This window comes from Passer domesticus, chromosome 1 (assembly GCF_036417665.1).
Source record: "Passer domesticus isolate bPasDom1 chromosome 1, bPasDom1.hap1, whole genome shotgun sequence".
NCBI lineage: Eukaryota > Metazoa > Chordata > Aves > Passeriformes > Passeridae > Passer > Passer domesticus.
The window spans coordinates 21,920,158-21,942,096 of NC_087474.1; the positions used below are offsets into that span (position 1 = coordinate 21,920,158).

The 21,939-nt window shown below is 37.7% G+C and overlaps 1 protein-coding gene across 6 annotated transcripts in view; it reads left to right on the forward strand.

Annotated features, from left to right (window-relative positions):
- Nucleotides 1-21,939, forward strand: part of CDK14 (cyclin dependent kinase 14) — a 341,412-nt gene that overhangs the window by 212,452 nt on the left and 107,021 nt on the right. For all 6 annotated transcript variants that reach the window (XM_064409653.1, XM_064409650.1, XM_064409676.1 and 3 more), the window contains one exon: nucleotides 9,042-9,090. In XM_064409653.1, the coding sequence (XP_064265723.1) occupies nucleotides 9,042-9,090 (49 nt within the window). The remainder of the gene's footprint in view (nucleotides 1-9,041; nucleotides 9,091-21,939) is intronic.

Sequence of the window (21,939 nt, forward strand, 5' to 3'; positions counted from 1 at the left end):
TAGTAAGGCTGCTGCATCATCCTCTACAGGTGCTCAACCAGCCATGCTCCCCTCCCTGATGGTCTGAAATTGCTCTTACACTCTAGCTTTGCTGACTGACTTCTTAGGAGCAAAAATGAAAGTTGAAGCTTTAGTAATACATTTGACAGTTGGACTCAATGGTCCTTGTAGGTTCTTTCCAACTCAGAATATTCTGTGATTCTTTGAAGATGACTTAATCTGTTCTTTTTCCTAGTAAATAGTGAAGTATCCTAAAATGTCTTGCCAAATCTGAACCAATTCCATTATTCTTGAAGATTTGTGGAATTACTGTATTTAAATATATGTGGTATGGGGTTAAGTAAGTCCTGTGCTTTGCATGTGTTAGTAAGTTTTAAAACTGATAGCTAACAGTAATTGTGATAAATTGAGAAGTGCAGAGAGCATTGGTGAGGATGTCAATGATCATTCAGGCAAGGCTTTAATTCTATAATCTTGAGTTGTCTAAGCATAAAACAAAAGCATTTGAACAGAAAGTATCAGTGATAAATTATTATTATTATTGTTTAAAAAATGCTGATCACATTAAATGTCTGTGGATTTGGGAAGAGTATTGAGAGTAGAAACTGAATATCATTGTATTTCTTGTTTGCATACAGACTTCAATAACTAATTTTCACACTGTGATTTGATAGGGCACAGTCTTGTGCTGCAGAGAGCTAATCACAGTTTACTAGGAGAAACATGTCTGAGAAACTTGGTATTAGTCTTTACTACAGTAGCCAAGGGTCTTGATTATTATGGAAAGCATCCAGTGCTTTAATAACTATGATCTCTGACATCTTAATATGTAGGAACATTTCTAAGCCTGAATAAGAAATAAGTTCCTAAGGCTGGTTGTGGATGGCTCTAGGTCATTTAAATCCCTAACCTAGGTGATTTTAACAGCTTATAATAGTGAAAATAAAATGGTCATAGTTTTGTTTGCCATTTAAAAAGTCACAAAACAACTTGTATTTTATCTTTCTGCTTTGAGATTACTTACTGTCTTACAAATGCTCCAAGTAATATATAAAATACTTAAAGCTAAAAGCTGGCGTGGTCTTTGAGCTTTCTCTGTGCTGCAGCCTCCATCCTCTCAGTTTGTGTTTGCACCTGTGAGCACAGACACAGATGCACACATGTCCTGCTTAGTAAGTTTCTTAAGGATAATCTAAATAATGCATTTGAAAGGTCTGAAATACTTCAGGAGTATTGCAGTAGCTTTGGGTTACCTCTGTGATTCACTTTGAAGCTGTTATGGGTGCTATAACCTTGAGAGCATCTTCCTATACTCAGGAATCATCATTTCATTGGTCTCATCACCAATGAATCCCAGACATGCTGGATCACTGTGACAGTAATTATCTGCCCTCAAATAGGAAAACAGTTTGAGGGAATTGTGAAAAAGTCCTAGTTGCTGTTTCAAAAAAATCTTGATGTTTCATCCACAGGAGAAGCCCCATGTTACAGGCTATTGGACAGAGACACTTTCAATGATGAACATGATCTCCTAGATTTGGAGAACATGCTTTCACTACTCACTCTTTTGTTGCAATACTTTAGGAAATATGTAGATTTGCTGAGCTAAAACAGATTCAAACACCAAACATATCCTGTATCTCCAGGAATGAATTAAAGTAGACATTAACTGTGTCTTATCTGTATGAGTAGAGGTGAAGCAGTATTCCCAAACAAGCTGCTTCCTTGCCAGTCTTGTGTCCAAGTCTTCCTGATTTTTTGAGCCTTATGTTCTTCATTTGTATTAAATCTCCCCTTTTTTTTTTTTTTTTTAGTCTGGAGTCCTATCGACTTTCCCTCTCCAGCCATTTCTCCTGGGTTGAGTCTGGTCCAAATAAATGAGCAGGATAAGCCTTTGGATAAATGTCTACACTTAAGTCAAGTTTTCACTTTTCTGACATTCTTAGCTAGTGTTTGGGACTGATGCTGTATAACCTCCATCCTGGGAAGTTAAGTAGAGATTTATCAGGAGGAACTGTCAGTGAGTAAAAGGGAGAACGTAAGATATGGTCACAATAGAAGATAAATGAAGTGTCCGTGGCAATGAAGAGATAGTAATGGTCAAGGAGAGGAAGGAACTTGTTAGGAAGGTGGAAAAAACATGAGAGTGCTTTGTGATGTTCACTGTGTATCAGTTTCTTCACAATACTGTTTCTAGGAGAAAGAAAGTTAAATATTTAATCTTGGGCTGATGGTGTAGGAGCCTGAACCTCACAATGTTCCACAAATGATCAGATACAATAGAGGGTAATACACCTGAAAAGGTGCCTTTATGAGACAATGGAAGCATCTGCTGAGCACTGATTTTTAAAAGAGAGTCCCTAAAGACAGGATGAAAAGAGGTAAGAGAGTCTCTCCTTAAAGAGAAAGCAGAACACAAAAAGAAAAATTGCGGAAAAAGCATTCATAGGAATTAGTGCATAACATGGATTTTGCCAGGGACTGATGGGTACTTCATAGATTTATTAAAAAATCACAAGTCTATGACAGACAAAACCACTGCAGAGCTGGTGTTCTAACTCAGGAATTCTACTTTACTTCCCAGGTGATCAATAAATATAGATTTGGTGTAGAAATATGATCTTCCTACATGCATCTTAACAGTTGATTGACAGCCAGATCTTTTTCAGAAGATTAAGTCTTCATTTAGAGTAGGGCTGGACTGAGAGACTGAACTCCTTTGGCACAAACAATGAACATCCTGTATATGAGAACATATGGCATTTCAAACTTTCATAGCAGCTTTTCCTGTAGAGTTTCTACAAAGCCTGTCAACATTTTGTTACCTGCTAAGTCAATATCTTGCTTGTTTACATCTGCATTGACACCAGGGAGTGTTCCCAGGCAATGTGGGAGCCTCTGCTGTTCAACTGTCAGAGCAGCCTCTGCTATGCCTTTACCTCATGACAATTAGCACTTACAAATAATTAATTCTTGAGCATTAGAAAGCTTCCTTAGGGTTAGGAAGTTAGTGTGGGCTGGGGGCTGCTCCCTGTAAGAAGTCCCCATCTCCTGTGTTGGAGGATGGAAGAGGGAGGTGCTGCAGCAGTGCTACAGGACAGTGATGGTGTCTCAGCCAAACAGTCTCAAACTCATTTAAATTACTGGTATAGATGTAGTCTTCAAGAATTTGAGTACTTGAAGGAAGGAGGGCTATTTGTAAAGAAGAATTAATTTTGAATTCCTCCCCCTCTTTTGTCAAAACAAGACTGTATTATTTAGTGTTTCTTCAATCTGTAGTATCCACAACCCGAGGGAAGCAGAGTTGGCAGTGTTTTCACCATTCTTTAAACAAAACTACATTAAGCTGAAAAGTTAAAGTGACTTGTTAGGTATGCAGGGGAGGCAAGGTGAGCTCTGCTAAAATCTGGAACCATTTAGTATAGGACTCCAATGCTTCAGACAATGCTGGGTATTAAAATTGCATTTTCTACTCACACTGAGGAGGGAGTTTAGAAGACAGCAGCTATTCTTCCTCTTTACGCAAACTGTGCTCTTCTAAAGCAAATGGAAGGGAGAAGAGGAGATGGAATGGAGGGGAGGAAGCTGAAATTTTTCTCAAGATGTTTGGTATACAAAACTCCAAGGTCTAGCTCATGTATTTGATAAAACTCTGGTTGTGACTGAACTTCAGTAAAAACTCTAATTGCACATTAGTGCTGCAAATATGATAGTGCTCAAAAATTTTCTTGTCAATATGGATGCTTGTCTTTCTATCTTTAGCTAACATTTGAATAATTTTAGCATTGAATCTTTACTAAAAATGGTAATGTCTTATATATCACAATACAGTATTAGTCACGTTAGACTTTTAAATTAAATGTAAAGAAAACCCTTTCAAAGAAAGAATGAATTAGACTTTTCAAAATATTAATTATGGTGATTTTTAAATATTTGCATTTAAGCTAATCACATTTGGTTTTAAATAGAGAAGAACATTAATCAAGGAATGCATATTAGCCATCATGTTTTGATTAGCAACATAAAAAATGCCTTGAAGTCAAACTGCATTTTAAGTTCTTTGGTTTAGACTAGAAGCTGATTATCAATACCGTTAAAAAGAAGCTAAAAATCAAAATGTGGTGTGCCTCTAATTCCTTCTGTAGCTTTTCTTGTCTATCTTAGGTCCTTTCAAAGCAAATGTGGCAAAGGTATAATAGTTCATGTGTTTTTCTGACTGATAAAAGAGGGAAAAGCCCTCATCTTGTTTTATGTTACTTAAAATGCAAGTGCTTATTTTTTCAATTCTCACTGCAGACCAGTATTCCTGCAGTGGTCTGCTAATAAGCTCACTAGTGAGTTCTGCTGCAACTGGCTTCTGTTTGAACCTGCCCTTGATGCAGGGCTGTCAGATGGAGCGTGTTTATCAGGCAGATAATGATGTTTGCACTGCAGAACATGGAGGCTGTGGGCACACAAGTGAGTAGGCACATATAACAGGGTTGCTGTAGAGTGGTTGTCTAAAGGAAATAAGGAAATAAAGAAAGAAAGAAAGAAAAAGAAAGAACCACTTAGTACTGCTGAGTGTAATGGATGAGCTGTCTGGCCAGGTGGTTTTTTTGTTGTTGTTTTTGTTTTGTTTTCCTAGACCTTCAAACTGGCCAGAATTTGGAAGCCGTTGTTTTAAAAACTTTTTTTTTTTTGATGCATCAAGTTTATCAAATTAACTAGCTCAAGAAATTCCCTCCCTCTCTTCCTCTGGCTGCTCATCTCTGCTTCCATTTTGCAGTTTTTACTCCAATAGCCACTTGATGCTACTGTTTGTGGGGCACAGTCCCAAAAACTTCCTTGGCAAAGGAGGCATTGAGTAAGCTGTGCTGCAAGGCCTGAAGCAAAGAGCAGCTCAGATCCTGGTGCTGCCAGAAGAATGTTTGTGTAGCTGCCTCACTCACCGTGTCTGAGCAGTGAGTCTTGCTTCTGTGCTGCTTCTGAGGCTGTGGAAGGGACATGTCAGCCTAGTCCTTTTGGATACTCTTGGGACATTCTGGGAGTAAAAATTATGCTCCATCTTTCCAGCTAGCTCTATGTTAGGTCTTATTTAGGTAGTCCTGTACAGGGATCTCTTTACATGCATTTAATTGTGGGCGTGCCATTTCTAAGAAGCAAATAGTAAACACTCTAAGGTGCTGTGCTGTTTAAACTAAACCAAAAATCTCTTCCTTCTTTTGTTTCACACAAGCAAAAATTCACCTTCTGCTAGGTGAAATACAGTACCCTTTTCACCCTTAGGTGAAAAGCCAGCTCTGTAACAGTGAGATATAGCTGGTAATGAGGATGATAACTGCATATTTGGGATAAAAATGCAGAGGATCAAATTTTGTTTCCTGAATTTGTTCCCAAAATATTGGCTAATATTGAAGTGTTTGCATAAAGGAAATTAAAATCACAATTTTTACTTTAAATTTCAGGTGCGCTTACTGTGTTGGCCTTCTAGAGTTTTTATTTTTAAAAAAGCACATTTAAGAATAATAATGTAAAAATATTTGAACTCAGTATATATAGCTACAATTTGAACTGTAAAAATTCAAAATACATCTGAGATGAAATCGTGATCTGTAAACATACAGTTTTTTATTTTTCTTTAATCTCAGCCTGATGAGATTGAGCAGCTGCCTCAGCAAGATGGTGCACCTTGTGTTCTTGAGAATGGTGTGCATGTGCTGGAGGATGCCTGTGTGGGTGGGTGATCATGTGATGCATGAAATTTTCACATGTGCATGTTTGCTTTTCTGGGAGGTATTATTACCCCTCCTTTTGAGGGAGAGGTATTAAGTTTTTGCTATTTAAGTCCACAATGTTGGACTGAGATCATGATTGCCAGTACTGTTGCCTCTCAGTATGTCAGGCAAAGATTTCTTTTGTGGGGGAGCATTCATGGTAATTCTGCAGAATTCCCAGTCTTATATACAGACTTATATTACTGTTCTTTATGAACATATCTGTGGTACCTTCTGAGAAAACAAATATCAAAGCTATATGCTTTAAAGTGTCATAGAATGTAATTTTGTGCAGTTGGTCACAGATATGTATAGCTTTAGATTTGGTTTTATTGGATCCGTGGAGCAGTAAAGGGCTGAGGCATTCATACGGGTGTGTGAGAGTTTTCACTCTGAAAAGTGACTCAGAAGCAAACTTGGGGGTGTAATTGTGAGACTGAACTCTGGTTCTGTGATAAATTCAGCACAAACAAAAGACGCTGAGATAAAAATTGTGAAGTTAAGTTACCTATTTTTTTGCTTGGGATGGCAAGTTTGATGGTTTTAGGTGTATAATTTTGTGGTTTCATAGTTCAGGACTTGAAAAACTGCACCATGGTGGAAGAGCTCAAGGACAAGATTATTGTAGTTTCTCTGTTCTGGCAACTCTGAAACCAAAATCAGCTGGTTTCACTGCTTTTTTATTCTCTAATGGATGAATTCAGAAAAATACTATGGCTGGCACGTATAAGGAGCTGGACTTAATTAACACAATAGTCCCATCTAATTATCTTGTCCATGAAAGTTAGTAAGACTCTGGTTGGAGCCACGACCACAAAATTATGTAGAAAAATGTGAGCTGCTATTTTATCAATGTGTGGTTCCTTTCTGTATGAGGTGTGTGAAGAAAGCAGCCTCTAATCTGCTTGAGTAGAGAGGGAAGAGTTGATACCAATAGTTAGGAGAAGCATGGTTTGCAGTCACAGCATATTCAATGGAGTTTAAAATTAAGGACTGTGGACTAAACATTTGCCTCTCTATAGACAGGGTTTTGCCCTCTCCATGTCTTCCCCCCCAGTTTTCCCTCTCCCTGCCTGATAAATATATAAGGTACTTTAAAAGATGTTTAGATTGGAACTGTAGGCAGCAAAGGAAGATCCATTTAAGAAATTTGTTTTGCTCATGTGTCTCCCTTATAGCATTTACATAACTGGTCCCAGTGTATCATTTTTTCAGTAAAGAATCATCTGACATAGCAATAGTTTTCCAGGTTTTTTGCAGAACTGGAACAGATCTTTGGGCATTAAAGCCTTAAGGCAATTTGGCCAAGTGGTTAACTTTGGGGCTTTCGTCCCACAGTAAAAATAGCTTAAATTGATTAAAATAAACACCAGATACTCTGGTCAATAAAATATGTTGTATATGATACTTCTCAAATGTTCTAAGTGGATGTAGCTCTGCTGAAGTCAGAGCTGTTTGTTGTGCCAGTTTGAACCAGCTCAGTATCTGACCAAAACATATTGCAGAATGACAGATAAAATCAAAATCTGTTTCTCTCTAGGTCCAGGTTACCTTTTCAGCACTGCTTCAAGTCAGTTCAATTCTCTTTCCACACAGATTTTTCTGCACCAAAACAGATTAATGTGCAAATTTGCAGTTTATTAGCTGAACTCCCATCTCAGACATGTTATTACACAGCACTTAGCTGCATTTTATTTTTCAGTCCCTTGTCATAAATGAATTGACAGTGTTATGGTTGGACAATTTACTTAATATAGAGAGTCTTTATTTTTTTCCAATTTTTATAGGTATCTGTTTCCATATATCTATTTAATTCCTATTTATAAACTAAAATTGAAGGGTTATAGTAATGTAGCTTCCAGTTGCCAGTACACTTGTCACACATATCAAAAACCAAGTGATTTAATTTCTTTAACTGCATCAGTATGGTTAAAGCAACAAAACTTGTAAATGTGACGTGGTCCACAGATACAGTTTGCAGGTCTGCTGGTTATCAGTAGCTTCCACTAGTGAATTCAATGAGATTTGAAGCTTCTGCATTTTTTTTATTTTTTTTTTTTTTTTTAGTTAAAGGGGCAAAAAAACCCTAAAAAATAGGTATAACAAAGAAAATCAAAGCATCCACATTGATGCTAGGAATTTTCTTCTGCCTTGGTATCGGTATCTTTAGAACTGACTGTGTATGAAGTGTACATGACAACTTTGGAAATGATACAAGTAAATATCCAAATACAGGAATTTGAACACAACTCCTTTGAAGTTACATTTACAGCTGTTTTTCACAGTAAGATACATGCATATCTTTGTGCATATATATATATAAATACTATTGCAACTGTACTATGGGTGTCACTAAATGTCATGCACATAGCTGGAGAGGAAGCAATTTTTTTTTTTTTTTAATTTTATGGAGTATTTTATGAGTTCAGAACTTCTACACAGCATCTAATGCAATCACACTAGGGTAGTTGGCCAGGGTGAGTACCAGTCTACATGGCAGGATTCCTGTGCAACTAGTCTCCATGGAAAATGTTGCTCTGTTCTCCAGCTGAACTTGTTTTTTGCTGCCTGAGAGGCACTTAGCTCCTGTCAAGAGGCTAATGAAGGACTGACCCTTCATTTCTGCAGCACCTTACATAGCAGCTTCCTTTTTCAGCTAGAGTCCTATTGCAGATCAAGCATCTTCTTGGATGTGATTGGGAAAATGCTGCTAGCTGAAGTGAAGAACTTAATGTTGGAATAAATAAGCTGTCATTGTACTTGTTACTTCTGCTCGTTATTTATAGGTATTCTTTAGAAAATGGACTCTTATGTGTCCACTGTGTTCTGTGTGCCCCTGTGTGTCACAGAGACCCACGCTTACTCTTACTCATCCAGAGAAGCACAAAAATATGACAGTGAGGCTGTAGAGAATTGTATTTGCCATGAAGAAGAAAAAAATTCTAGATTTCAGGCTTCTTTTTTCCCATAGTAGGCAAACTCTACTTTAGAAAAAATTGTAAAACTTTCCATTTCTGGTGATGCCACAGTAAATGAGCTGGTTCGGTTTGATTTTGTTTAACAAGTTGGTGGCTTTTTTGGGTTTGGTGTTTTGTTTTGCTATTTTTTTTTCCTCTGTTTGTATGGCAGTTGCTCATAGATTAGTTTTCTTTCCTTGTCTTAGGATTTGAGTTGCAGAAGATACATGGAAATTATGAAATTATGAAGATTGACAGTAAATTAATATTTTTTGAAAATAAATCCTGGGTTTAGTGAAGTAATTGAATATACCCCTTTTTCTTACAGAACGGTTTACACAGTATGGCCCTAAAAACCTTAGACAAGCATGGAATAAGTAAGTATTTTTTTTAATTGCATTTTTGACTCTTCAAGGCTATACTGGAGTTATCATATCTAACTTAGAATGGCTCTATTCTTTTCCAGTAAGCCATATTTGAATTGCCAGTTTCTTGTAAACAGGAAGAAACTGCATAGCATAGTATTTTCTTCCTTGGGGTGTTAATTGGCAAGTGTATTGATCTCATGGAGAAATATTGTGTTATTGCTTTGGGCCATCAGTTTTGAATCTTGTTTTCTCTTGTTCATCTATAAAAATTAGGAAGCTTTTAAATAATGTGTTTCTAATCCAATTTGAGTATTGTTTCCACATGTTGCCATGTGCCCTGTTGCCAGGTCCATCTGGTTATTGCTGAGAGCTGCTGACCCTACTGTTGTAATCTTAATTATGAATGAAAAAGTCAGTGTAAATTCACCACACTTTTTTTTTTTTCCTTTCAATGTTTCTTGAATTTGGTCACATTTACATCAGATGGGTATTGGTATAAAGGTATCATGCTCAAAGTCCAGAAAGGTTACCTGATGAGCATTCAGATTGAATACCACACTACTGGCATTATTCTAAATAATCATCTGTGTAAAGTTTGCTAAAAGATTTCTCAGCACGTGTAGAATCTTTGTAGACAGGATATTTGAACTGCAGTGTCTTCAGCAATTAATAGCTTTTACATTTTGAAGAAAGCATACAGAGTTTGAATTGGATGACTTCAGCTATGACAACAAGTTGTCTTTCCAGAAAACCTATTTGAATTTTTCTCCATTCTCTTTTGACCAAAAGTTTTGCAGCAAGGCTAAGCCTTTGCTCTATCAGCATTGCTGTTTTCTTTCTGGTACTAAATCAAAATTTTATTTTTGCTACTAACTGGCTGTCTTGTTGGTAATTTACCAGAGGGTTCAAGAGATTAATCAGGAGGACACTGTAACATCGCCAAGTTCATCACCGAAATTGAAGATACAAAATGTATCTTTTGGTGAAGAATCTTCCTTATTGTAAAGGAAAAAAAAAGCTATTAATAGAGTAGAAATCCAAATTATTTTTCAATATCCTTATTTATTAGCAATGAAATGTGTTTACAACTGCAAAATCCATACCATGGTCACTTTTCCAAAATGTGATCAAGTTCATATTCACTTTCCCATTCTATTAATTTTTCTCTATCTGATCTTTCCAAAATCCATTTCATCCACTGTTGTAATTTAAAACAACAACAAACAAACAAACCAAAACAAAACACAAACAACAACAACAAAAGCTACAAAAAAATACCCACCTTTTGAAATTGTGGTTGACAATTGAAGAAGGAATAATCTCTTAATATAGCAGGATTGTTGGTAAAATGTGTTGTTGAATGTAATACCATCAATGTTTCTTCTTTGAGTCAAAGCCTGTACCTCTGTAGTGCCAGGCATCTTCCATGGCACTGTGTCCCAGTTTGCAGTTCTACTGGGTGCAGTACCTTCCCAATTCCTGTAGTGAGAAATACAGCTGGCACTGAGAACAGTTCAGGCCTCCACAAAGGTTAAATTACACTAGCCTGCATTAATTGACTTTCAGAAGTCTACAGAAAAGCTCCTGGCTTGTCCAGCTCAATCTAGTACCCTAATTTGGTGGCTTTCATGGACAAGGCCATCTCCTGTTTGCTGCAGAGGGAACAAGAGGAAGATTAACTCATTTGGCTTTCATAAATATCTCAGACCGTTTTGCCAGTTGTGATCCTTGCAGGCATCTTAAAATGTTTGACTGTACCTCAGTCTTACTGCTTGGAATACAATTCAATTTCCTGAAAGTCACAGCTTTCCTTTTAAAAGTTAAATCGCTGTAATGACCTGTATCCTGTCCTTTTACAATCAAAAAAATTGCAAGTTGATTTTTTCTTTAAAAGTAGTTAATGAAATCCAAAAGCTTGGAAGAAGCAATTATATTACAACATAGGCAATTAGATCTGGATTGGGAAAGAAGGACAAGGAAACTAATATTGATTTGAATGTGTTTGCTTGGAGGCACATATGTGCCTAAGTAAAATGAATAGATACTGGCATGCTATTCCATCCATCCTGCAGGCCTGGACTGAAGTCTTTTTTCTGTATTTTAATAGCAGTTAGATATTAAAATACAGCAGTTATGTATTAATAAGTACAATAATTGGTTTGAATTTGAAAAGTTTCTGTCTTATATTTCCTTTGAGACCACTGCATGAAATTTCTCTTTTCATAAAATACCATAAAAAAGAACAAAACCCAGTTTGCTTAAAACAGCTTCAGTCTCTGAGATTTCATAATTGACACAAGTTCTGATCACATCACAGGCTGACTCAAATAAGACTGGAGCTTTTTAAATTCTATGAAACCTCTTCAAAAATATTTTTATATTTTCAATGCTCTGTACATAAAGGATTTGCAATTTTTCAGCATAAATGAAGGGATTGAAAGCAATGACAATACATACAGTTCAGTGCTTCATATGGGTATTTCTACTATAATGGAAATATTCAGTGCCTCAAAATTATGTGTCATTTGCATTTGAAATGTGAAGGGCTTTCTCTTTTTCCAGTGTAAATCTTTATCTGTGTGCTGTATTAGAGGGCTGTTTGCTTGCACAGCTGTAGTTAAGGATGTATAAACATTTCCGTTATAGACATATTCCCAAGGGTTTGTAATCCAGCTGTAAAACTTAACACATGGACAGACTGATTCATTCCAGAAATTTTCTTTCTTTCTTTCTTATCACGTTTCAAAAAGCAGCAGTCTCCAGTCTTAAATTAAAAAACATTTTTAACTTCCTGATTTAATTTGTGGAAGATTTTTGGTGACACAAAATATGTCACGTATATAATTATTTTAAGAGTAATGAACATGAGACCTAAAATGGGGATAAAAACCTATAGCCTTTTGTTTTTAAATATGCATTGGTTTTGGTACAGATTTCCTTCCTCACAACATCATAGTAGCTTTGAAAGATACACCTTAAAAGCAATGTTGATGGTCTTGTTAGGATTTACATGTATGCTTAAACTTCTGTTGATGCAAAGTCCCATTATTGCATTTTATAGAGGAGGAATTGCAATGCAAAAAAAAAAAAAAATTAAAGAATTTTTACATAGAAACTGTGCAGCAGTGACATTGCACTTCATGCTCCTGGACTGGAAGAGAACAGCTTTAATTTTCTAAACACAATGAAGTTTCACTATCTCCTGTTTCATCTTGCAGGCACAGGCTGATCCTTGATGTTGTTTATATATACGTTTGGAGGTTATGGCATGTAAGGGTGGGAATATGGGTTTAGAAACTTTCAAAGAGGCTTTTACCTCAAAATGTACATTTTAATTCAATTTATGTAAGGGGAGTTTAGTAGGAGGAAGAATAACACTCTTCCAGTATCTACAGAGCCAGCTTCATGTCTGTAAGGCCAAAGGAAGAGAGGCAAAAAACTCCAACCCCAAACCTTCCCAAAAGTCACACACAGTAGTTTGAGGGCAAAATAATTGCACCTGACCAACATCAGCTTCCACAAGATGATTTTAAAGGCAGAGCAAGATGATGGAAAGATATTGGATGCAAGTCAATTGTTGGCTTAACTGGAAATTCTGTAAAAGCATGGATTTTAACAACTTAAAGTGAAACCTAGCAGGATCCCTTAAATTAGAATTGGTTAATATCAGAGGCTACTTTTGGGAAGTGTTTGAGGCAAATAATATAACTTCCACTTACACTAAATGGAGTTCTTTGGAGACTTTAACATTGAATTTCTTTACTGGTTGTCAAACTACTTAAAGAATATAGAGACAATATTTGCTAGACAAGATGGAATCTATATATTTTGTGGTAATGCTTATAAAGTTAAGAAACAAAACTTGCATTGATGTTTGCTTCTGTCTAGTATGAAGCTTCACCTACATAGTATGACATAACATACTGTGGAATGTAATTATAAAATACTGGCCTAAAAAAGAACTAAGATGTGGTAATCTGATCTTCCTATAGAGTTCACAATGAATTATATTTCCACTTTTTTTTCCCTGAACTTTTCTGTTCAATTATCTCTACACAATAAAAACCAAGAACAGCTCTGCCTCCAGAATGCAATGCAACCTCTTTCAATTTGCAAAAGCTTCTCCACAATAATAAACCCTTACAGAAGAATAACAAAAGAGAACTAATTATCCTTGTGTATATTTGGTAGGATATAAAAAGCTTTTTCAAATCCTTCTGCCATAATGGGTTGTATTGTGAGAAATTAAGTTGGAAAGAAAAGGTGCAGTTGAAAACAAATTCTGCTCTGCATAAATAGGACTAGTACTTTGTAATTCCCCAACATGGCTTATTTATTATATAAATAACACTTTATTCTCACAACCAGTCCCACTGCTGAGGATTTCTTCCTTTAACAAGATGGCCTCTGTACTTGAGGCCTCCCTTTCTGAGGCCAGGGTGTTTAAAAGTTGCATTCCAGGATGGACTGGCCTGTTTTGGGACTGTTATTCAGTGAAAACTTCCTGAAGAAAGCAGAGGGAGTGAATAGAGACAAGCCCATGTAGCTTGAGTCTGTATTTTGTTTCAAGCATTGCTTCAAGGAATTGCTTAAAGCTGAGACTTGGGAAGCATTTTTGGCTTGGGATCCTGTTGTTTGGGTTTTAGAGAAAATCTTTGCCTTATCTGGGTTTTATTAAAGAAAAAGTGCTCTTCTAATTGTCACTTTTATCTCTTCGCCTCCTGTCCCTTCACCAGCGTTGCTCATTGTAACGTAGTCCGTAGTAGCACTGAAGGAATACTCAAGCTCTCCAGCACAATAGAAACAAAAAGCTTTAGTGCTGTGGTTGCAGAAACCTTTCTGATGGATAAACCCAAGAAGCAATAAGGATTTCAGGCAGTACCCAGCAGAGGTGGGCTGGCTGTGTGCTCTGCGTGCACTCGAGCGCATCGCTGGGGTGCTGGGGCCAGGAGGAGCCACGCTGGGAGAGCAGAGGTGGATACTGCAGACAGGATGAAAATATTTTTTGGGAGCATTTGTAAATAGGCATATAAACCTGCCTCTGCCTCCTGAAGGTCTGCAGCGATACTGCTGCACTGGAAACGGAAAGCATTTTGTATTTTCGGGTTTTCTTTCTCCTATTTCCCATGAAGAGGCGGTTGCCCGAGGGGGAGTGTAGGCGCTAATGTCGCGACATGCCCGCGATGGTAGGTGGGCTCTGGGCAGTCCTGTCGCGACATGCCCGCGATGGTAGGTGGGCTCTGGGCAGTCCTGTCGCGACATGCCCGCGATGTAAGGCGGGCTCTGGGCAGTCCTGTCGCGACATGCCGGCGATGGAAGGCGGGCTCTGGGCAGTCCTGTCGCGACATGCCCGCGATGGAAGGCAGGATCGCTCGGCCCCTCCCGCCCTCCCCGCGCCACTGCAGTTCCGCGCTGCCCGCGCCAGGGCGCGCCCGCAGCCCAGCAGCGCCGCTTGTTGTTTGTGTCTCCGCTTAGCGGGGTTTATTAATTAATTCATTGCCATTTAAATGGTAACATCAATTTTTATTAATTATAAATTAATTTCGGGGCGGTGGAAGCTGCCTTTCCCTGCGCGCCCTCGGCGCTGCTTTGCGTGCGCGCAGCTCCGCGCGGGGCTGAGCCCGCCGCGCCGCGGTGCGGAATTCCGGGATGCCGATTGAAGCCAAGCCTGAGAAGCATCTCCACTTAGCCTTTCTCCGAGCTGAAAAATCCTTTCTGATTTATATTCCAATCTTTCTTTCAAACTGGAGCAACCGCAAAGTGCTACAATGTTATACCTTTTCAAACCTAGGAGGAAGGCTATTCCTAATAGACCTCATTGATATCATGTTTATCCTGACAGTCAATTTATTCTTGCTTTATTCTAAATTCTCCCTCTTTTGTGTTGCTAAGCTTTAGGTTTTGTGTTACATCCTTCTGCCCCAGTTAAAAATACTAATAAGCCCCCTAAACTTGACCACAAAAGCTTTTGTCATTTTTGTTTCAGAGTACTAATAACTCGATGCTGCTTCATTACTAAAATTACATCGTTACTGCCCTGTGCCTTTTGCCATCCATGACAGCAGTGGAAATATAGCCCCAATGTACATGGATGATCCTTGTTGTTTTCTGCAGCATTTAATTCAGTATCTGGCATTGGACTGGAGTTTGTTTGCATTGTAACTCTGGACCTATCCATATTTAGGGCTATTTTTCTGTGGAAATCATTGTTTGTAGTGTTCTATGCTCTATCTTGTTTTTAGCTTTTTTGCCCACTTCTCATTACTGTTAGTTGCTTTATACTAATGTCTTTGTCTTTTGTAATTATTTCAGCATTTAGCATCATCTAAGAGTTGATTCAGTATGCAGAGTATCCCTTAGTCCAGGTCATTAATAAAGATGTTAAATAAAACTGTGACTAACGCTAATCCCCCTGGCACACAGCTGGACACTTCCCTTCCAACTCAGCACATTGCCACTCATCATTACCCTTTGCTTATGGTCTGGCAGACAGTTTTCAGTGTTTGACATAGTGTATCACACCCCAGGTCTTCGGAGTTCATCTACAGAGAAAGATTTTTTAATAGAAGTTGCATCAAATTTTATATTTTGTTGTTTTGTTTCACCAATTATTAAGTCCACTTAAAAAAAAATAATTTATATGATGTCTTATTCATTAGTCACCTCTTCTTTTGATTGCTATGTTGTCTTATTTCTTCTGAAAGCAAATTTTGTGTCCATATTGTCTTTTGTTTCTGCTGTCTGTGCTTTCATTCTATATTGTGTGTCAGTGTCCAACAAATATTTGCCAAGCTTCTCTTATTTGAAAACCAGAAAGGAAGTATGGCCATATATTTGTATTTTTTTTAAGTCTATTATCATACTTTAGAATGCAGAACAAAATTAGATAAAGTTACAGTAGCATATCTTCAGTAATAAGCCCATGAAGAGAAATGAGGAAAGAGAACTGGCTACTCTTGTGTAGAATTCCTGGAAAGACTTTTGAAGGATGCCTTACATTTGTTTGCTATCCTCACTAATTCCTTAAGAATTCCTTTGGATATTGAGACATATATCAGGTAGACATGTTTATTTGGTGTTTCCAGGTATGACTATTTTTTCAATGTATGTTCTTCATTAATGGTTTTGAGTACTTTCTGATAAGCTCTTCAGATGTTTCCAGTTGTTCTTTCTCCTTGCATTTCTGCATGCCAATGTTTTATTAATTTCTCAGGATTATGTTTCTGGTAGTCTGTTACTCATATGCTGCCATGGTGTCTGTGTTCATTTCTTGGTTTGAAGTCTAATACTTTCTGGTCAGAGGCACCAGGCATCATTATATCCTCACATTCTGAATTCTTCCCTCTTGCTTGAGTTCTGTGCTGTTGGCTTATCTGCTGAAATCTCCCTTCTCCAGATAATGACATTGCTGACAAAATTGAGTCTCGGAGATGTGTTTTAAAAATATTTGTATAAGGAATTAAAGACATACTGTTAAGGTAATCATATAAAAAGAGTAGACCTTGCTGCTGGCTCTCTCATTATTTGCATGTAGCCATTAAAAGCAAGATATTTCCAAAAGGAGAGTGAGAATGATAGGCAACTTGGGAACTGGGTTGGCATTCAAAAGTGCTTAGTGCTAAGCACTTTTGGATTATGTAGCTTGATATTATCCTCTGCTGTTTGTTCTGTATTACAGATAATTTTTCTTTAACTGAACAGTTCCTTTGATTCTCATCTTAGGGTCTCAGAAACATAGATAATTTTGAGAGATGATGCAGACAGGCAGTAAGTATAAAACTATGAAAAATGTTCCTGGGTTTTGTCACCCCTGCAGATGGTTTAAGCCAATCTCAGAACTCATGCTGTTCATCTCTGTTGCCAGCCAGAGACTTATGACAATAGTTAAGATTTCTGCAGTGATATAAACATCATAAACTATCTTTGCCTTAGGCAAATACTGACTTTTATGAAGATTTCATGTGGGGATTTTAGAGTAATTTTGACCACCATGTTTTCCGTGGCAAGATCACCGGTATTCAGGTATTGAGCATCTCCTCTGACTGTCTCTCAAAATTCATTCAAGAAAATCTTAATCACTTCCTTTCCTGCATTTCTGGTTGTGTTGCCTCATGTATCTGCCTAAAGACTTCTGACATTTTGCCTGCCAAATAGAGAAATGAGAATTTTTGTTTTTTCAAGCAGATTTTCTTCTTTTTCTTCTTTTTTTTTTTTTTTAATTAGTGTGACACAGAAACACATATCATTGTAGGAGACTGGTAAAAACAGTGATTTTTTCATACCTTTAAGTTATTTGCTAGCCAAACAGTTTAATACTTAAATTTAGTAATGTCTTTAAATGAACTAGCTAAATTTTAAGCAATTGTTTGAGGATTTGTGAAAGATGCTGGCTGCAAGCAGGTCATTATGTATACGTGTTCAGTGCCTGCTTGGCCCATGTCAAAATGGGAAGATGGGAGACTCTCACCCTGCTGCTGCCTTAAATCAGAGAGGTTAGATGATGTATCCGCAGCAGCACACTGTGAATAACGAGCCTCAGCACAGGGCTGGTGCACCTGTCATTGCTGGAGGGCAAAGAGGCAAGCAGCTCCAAAGGGAACTGACCTTTTTCTTTCAGGCACTGAGTCAATCCCATATCCTAAGGCACACATTCTGTGTTAAAATTATTACAGCTCTCCTGGCATTAGGCTGAACAACACACTCTGGTGAAAATCTATGGGAAAAAAACCCCCAAAATATGGTGTTGATGGTAATTTGTTTATTGTTTTAATTAAGTCTTTATAGGAAATATATTCTGTAATTTTGAAAAGCATCAGTAAAGTTAAATTTTCCTCTAATGAAGATGAATTTGATTAAAATTTAAAATAAAATTTTAAAATCTTTTGCCTGAATTAGCAGCTCACTAAATAGCAAAATATAAATGCCAATGTTTATCACTAAATGTGATTCACAAAAGCTGGCATCCTTTTGAATTCTGTAATACAGTGTATATCGACTGGCTGCTACCTCAGCTGAATTTCTATCCCTAAGATCTGATTTACAAATAAACAACTTTCTGTTAAATTATTCACATCTCATAATAATTGATGTAACAGAGTTGATCTTATGCTGGAGCATATTTGATCATAAATTCAATGAAAACAGCCACCATCTTTGTGATGTTTGTCCAGCTAAATCCTTCAGTGAATAAAATAATAAAGATGCCAGCTGTGTTTGTTTTATGATCACTGCTGCAATAGGAGGCTGAAAATACAAATGAATAAAGGACTTAATTTTTCATGTTGGATTTATAAACTCAGAATCCTACTGCGAAGAATTTAAATTGAAAAAGTAAAATTTTTACTTCTGTCACATTCATATAAATGTATTGTTTGCTTTTGTGTCCCTGTTGTTTGAGAAAACAGAATAGTTTTAAAAGATTGATACTGTTTGGATATCTGTGGTACCGATATTTGGTTATCCATGGTCTCTGGTAAGGAAATCTTGTAAAAGTAGGTTAAATTTATGCTTTTCACTCTGTCATCATTGCATGTTGAGAATGGACCATCACTTTTGCATTGCCTTCTTCACTTAGATTTTATGGCAGTTTTAAAGTTCTATTTATTACTATATGCTGTTGGTGTGCCCCAAACTAATTTCACCTCCCTGACATAAAAAAATCATGCTGTGGATCATTATTGGCCTTCCTTCAGCATTATGACTTTTGCAGAATACTGTTACATTCCTTTTGTTTCTTTTATATTTGATCCTTACCGTGCCCTTGAGTCAAGCTTTATTCGGCAACCATGAGGGCATGAATTTCCCTGAGATGTTGACAGATAGTGTTTGGTGAATATCATTTTTCTGTCAGCTACAGCCCATGTCTGTGCTGCAAACTAAAGCAGAGCCAGGGACTATCTGCTGGCCCTGAGGCCATGTGACAGACCTTGGCTACAGCTGTGCTAAGCAACACTTGGGCATGCATCTCCTGTGGGCTTTGTGTGGTCCCCATGCAGCTGCAGGTGCAGTTATTAGTGTGGGGTTGTTCAGCCTTAGGTTTTTAAATCAAAATTTCCAGAATAAAGTAACACACATGTTGCAGACCACAGGAATTGTGTGTCTTAGTGTAATATATGGCATTCCTTGCTTGTAGGAGTATAGAACCTGCTGCATTTTGGGAATGGTCCCTGGCATGAGTTGTTCCCTGGACTGTGTCTAGGAGTGAGTTTGAAGCATGCTGCTGACATGGGCAAAATGATCATGGGGCATTGTGGACACTCAGTAGTTGAGCAGTCAAGCTCTTTCACTAGCCCTGTGAATTCAATTCAGCTATAAGGCTTCAGCAGAGAGATTCCTGCTATTCCCCATGCACACCTGAGCATATTCCTAGTGAAGCTCCCTACTTGCACTGTTCTGCTAGGATTCTTTGTCATTTAGGCCTAAGGTCTTAGGAAAAGAAAAATAGGAAATATCCTTATCCTATGCATCCAGAATGATATATACATTTCACCTTTTTTTTCTTTCCAGCTTTTCCAAGATACTTTATTGTCTTCCCAACCAATTTTGTCATTCTGATCTTGATTATCATAATAGACTTCTTACATCCTCTCCTCATCAACATCCTTTTTCAGATCATATAACAAGCAACCAGTAAATTCAGGGGGTTTTTTGTGTGTTGTTTCATTTTCATCCCAGCATTGGCTGTTTTACCCATCATTTTTGAGCCCCTTCTTATCCATTTCAGAATCCTCCATAATTTTGTCCCTTCCTCTCTTTCTTCACAAAGCTCCTATTCCCTGTTTTTATGTCAGTTATCTCTTTCTCATATTGAAGCTTTCTCATGTCCCCTAGATAGTTCAGGCGGACTCAGAACTGCTGCTTTCCTTTATGGGAATCAGATGAGCTTATGCCCACATAGTGAATTTATCAGTTGTTTATGGTCCTTGACTCCAGATTTCTTGTTCTCAGTTTGGAATCTGCTAGGACTTATCAGCCTCAAATATCTGCTTTTTTTGCAAAAGCTTAGTATTAATTTAACACCCTAAAATGAGACCCAGATGTTTATTTACCTGCCCCTCCAGTTCAATGACAGCACACATGACCAGAGCTTCATGGATTCCACAATTCCATGTGTGCAATATCTTTGAGAATCCCCTTGCTTTTTTTGGTTGTTAGAAGTGGCTTGAGCTCTGCTGGCAGTCAATTTTTAGTGATAACTGGCTCTTTGGGAAATCTGACCTTTAGTGGTCACTTTTATAGATAAAAATTTTGATTTTAGTTCTTAAATCACCTATGCTGATTTATGCCTAAATAGCAGTAACTCCCTGCTTAGCCATCTCTCTTTCATGATACTTCGACAGGATAGGAATTGCAAAAATAGTCCAGGGTTGAGTTCTTCCCTACTGCAAGCCAATTTCTGTGTCAGCACTACATCTTCACACGTATATAAGTACAGGCACTTAAGATCCATGTATTTTTCAGTAATTGGTGGCTAGTAGTAGATGGAGTTTGTGATATGTTGATTCACCTCCAAGATATTTATAGACAAAAAACATAAACACATGTTAAATTCATGCAACTTTTTAGAAAGACACTTCAATACAGGTATCTGTGGATACGTAATGTTCCCCTTAAAAAAAAAAAGAGGTGCAAAATAATGTTACATTTTCTCCAAATTGCATACTAGAGAGATCACTGTTTTCTCCTTTCATGGTGGTCCCTGCATAAGAAACCTAGGCTTTTTTTGCCATGTTCAAGTTCAAAGTCAAGTTCATACATTAACACAAGCATATTTGTCTCTTAACAAGTATTACTGCCTTTGGTGTCAGACACTGGATTTTCAGCCTGACTGGTTCTCCCTACTCAAAGAGGACCTCAAGTTCATTTTAGAAGGTTTCTATCTGCATTAATATAAAGAGAAAGTGGTGTGCTAAATCAGGAGAGTGGATCTGGAGAAGGAATGGCGCTTTCTACACCACAGTCCTGCTGTGAAGGTGGTGTGTTCTTTTGTGATGTCACCTGAACCAGTGCCTGAGGGTCAGGGAGCTGCAGATAGTTCTATGTGATGTAACGCTGTCTAAATAGAGACATAATAATATCTAATTAAGTGTTCTTGACTGCATAGCTTGACTATATTGCCCATATGCCCTCATTGCAACCATTTCAGTCTCTTCCTCAGTATTTACTAGTCCTGCATCATTTCCCTCTTGTGCCTCAGCTTAGGAGTATAACTGCAGAAAGACCAGGATGCCTGCTTTTACATAATTGCTCAGTCTCGTTAGGTTCAGCCAGGCAACTCATCTGCATAAAGTTAAATACATGCATGTGCCTGGGGTCTGTCTTCCTGAGCTTTCCAGGCTTGGGGCATTCTCTCTGCCTCCAAATCTCTCTCCGCCCTTAATGAGCTGTATAAATAAATACAAAGTACTCCTGTTAGTTCCATAGCCACAAAAATATTTTTTATTAGCTGAGAGGTATACAGTAATAGAAAAGATCAGACCCATGCAATGTTTTAGGCAGCAGGGGGAGGACAGGGCAAGTAGCTGCTTCCAAGTGGTTGATGGATCTGAGGTCCCAGCAAGACAGATTTGTAGGTTAACTCTGATAAATGATCTTTGGCTTCACTGACTAAAGCAAGGTCACCCTTCTCAGCACACTGCCTGCATGCTTGTAGCAAATTCTTGTTGAAGTACTGAGCAAACAAACCAGTTCTTATTTACATTAGAATGAAATTAAAACTTCTTAAACCCAAGATGATAAAATATCAGACAAAAGGGTAGAGATTCGTAGAGCAGTATTAATGTTTATTTACTAGCACTTAATTCTGTCTTTGTTTGTTTTCTAAAGGTAATAGGTCCAGGAAGACAGCTGGATAAGGGA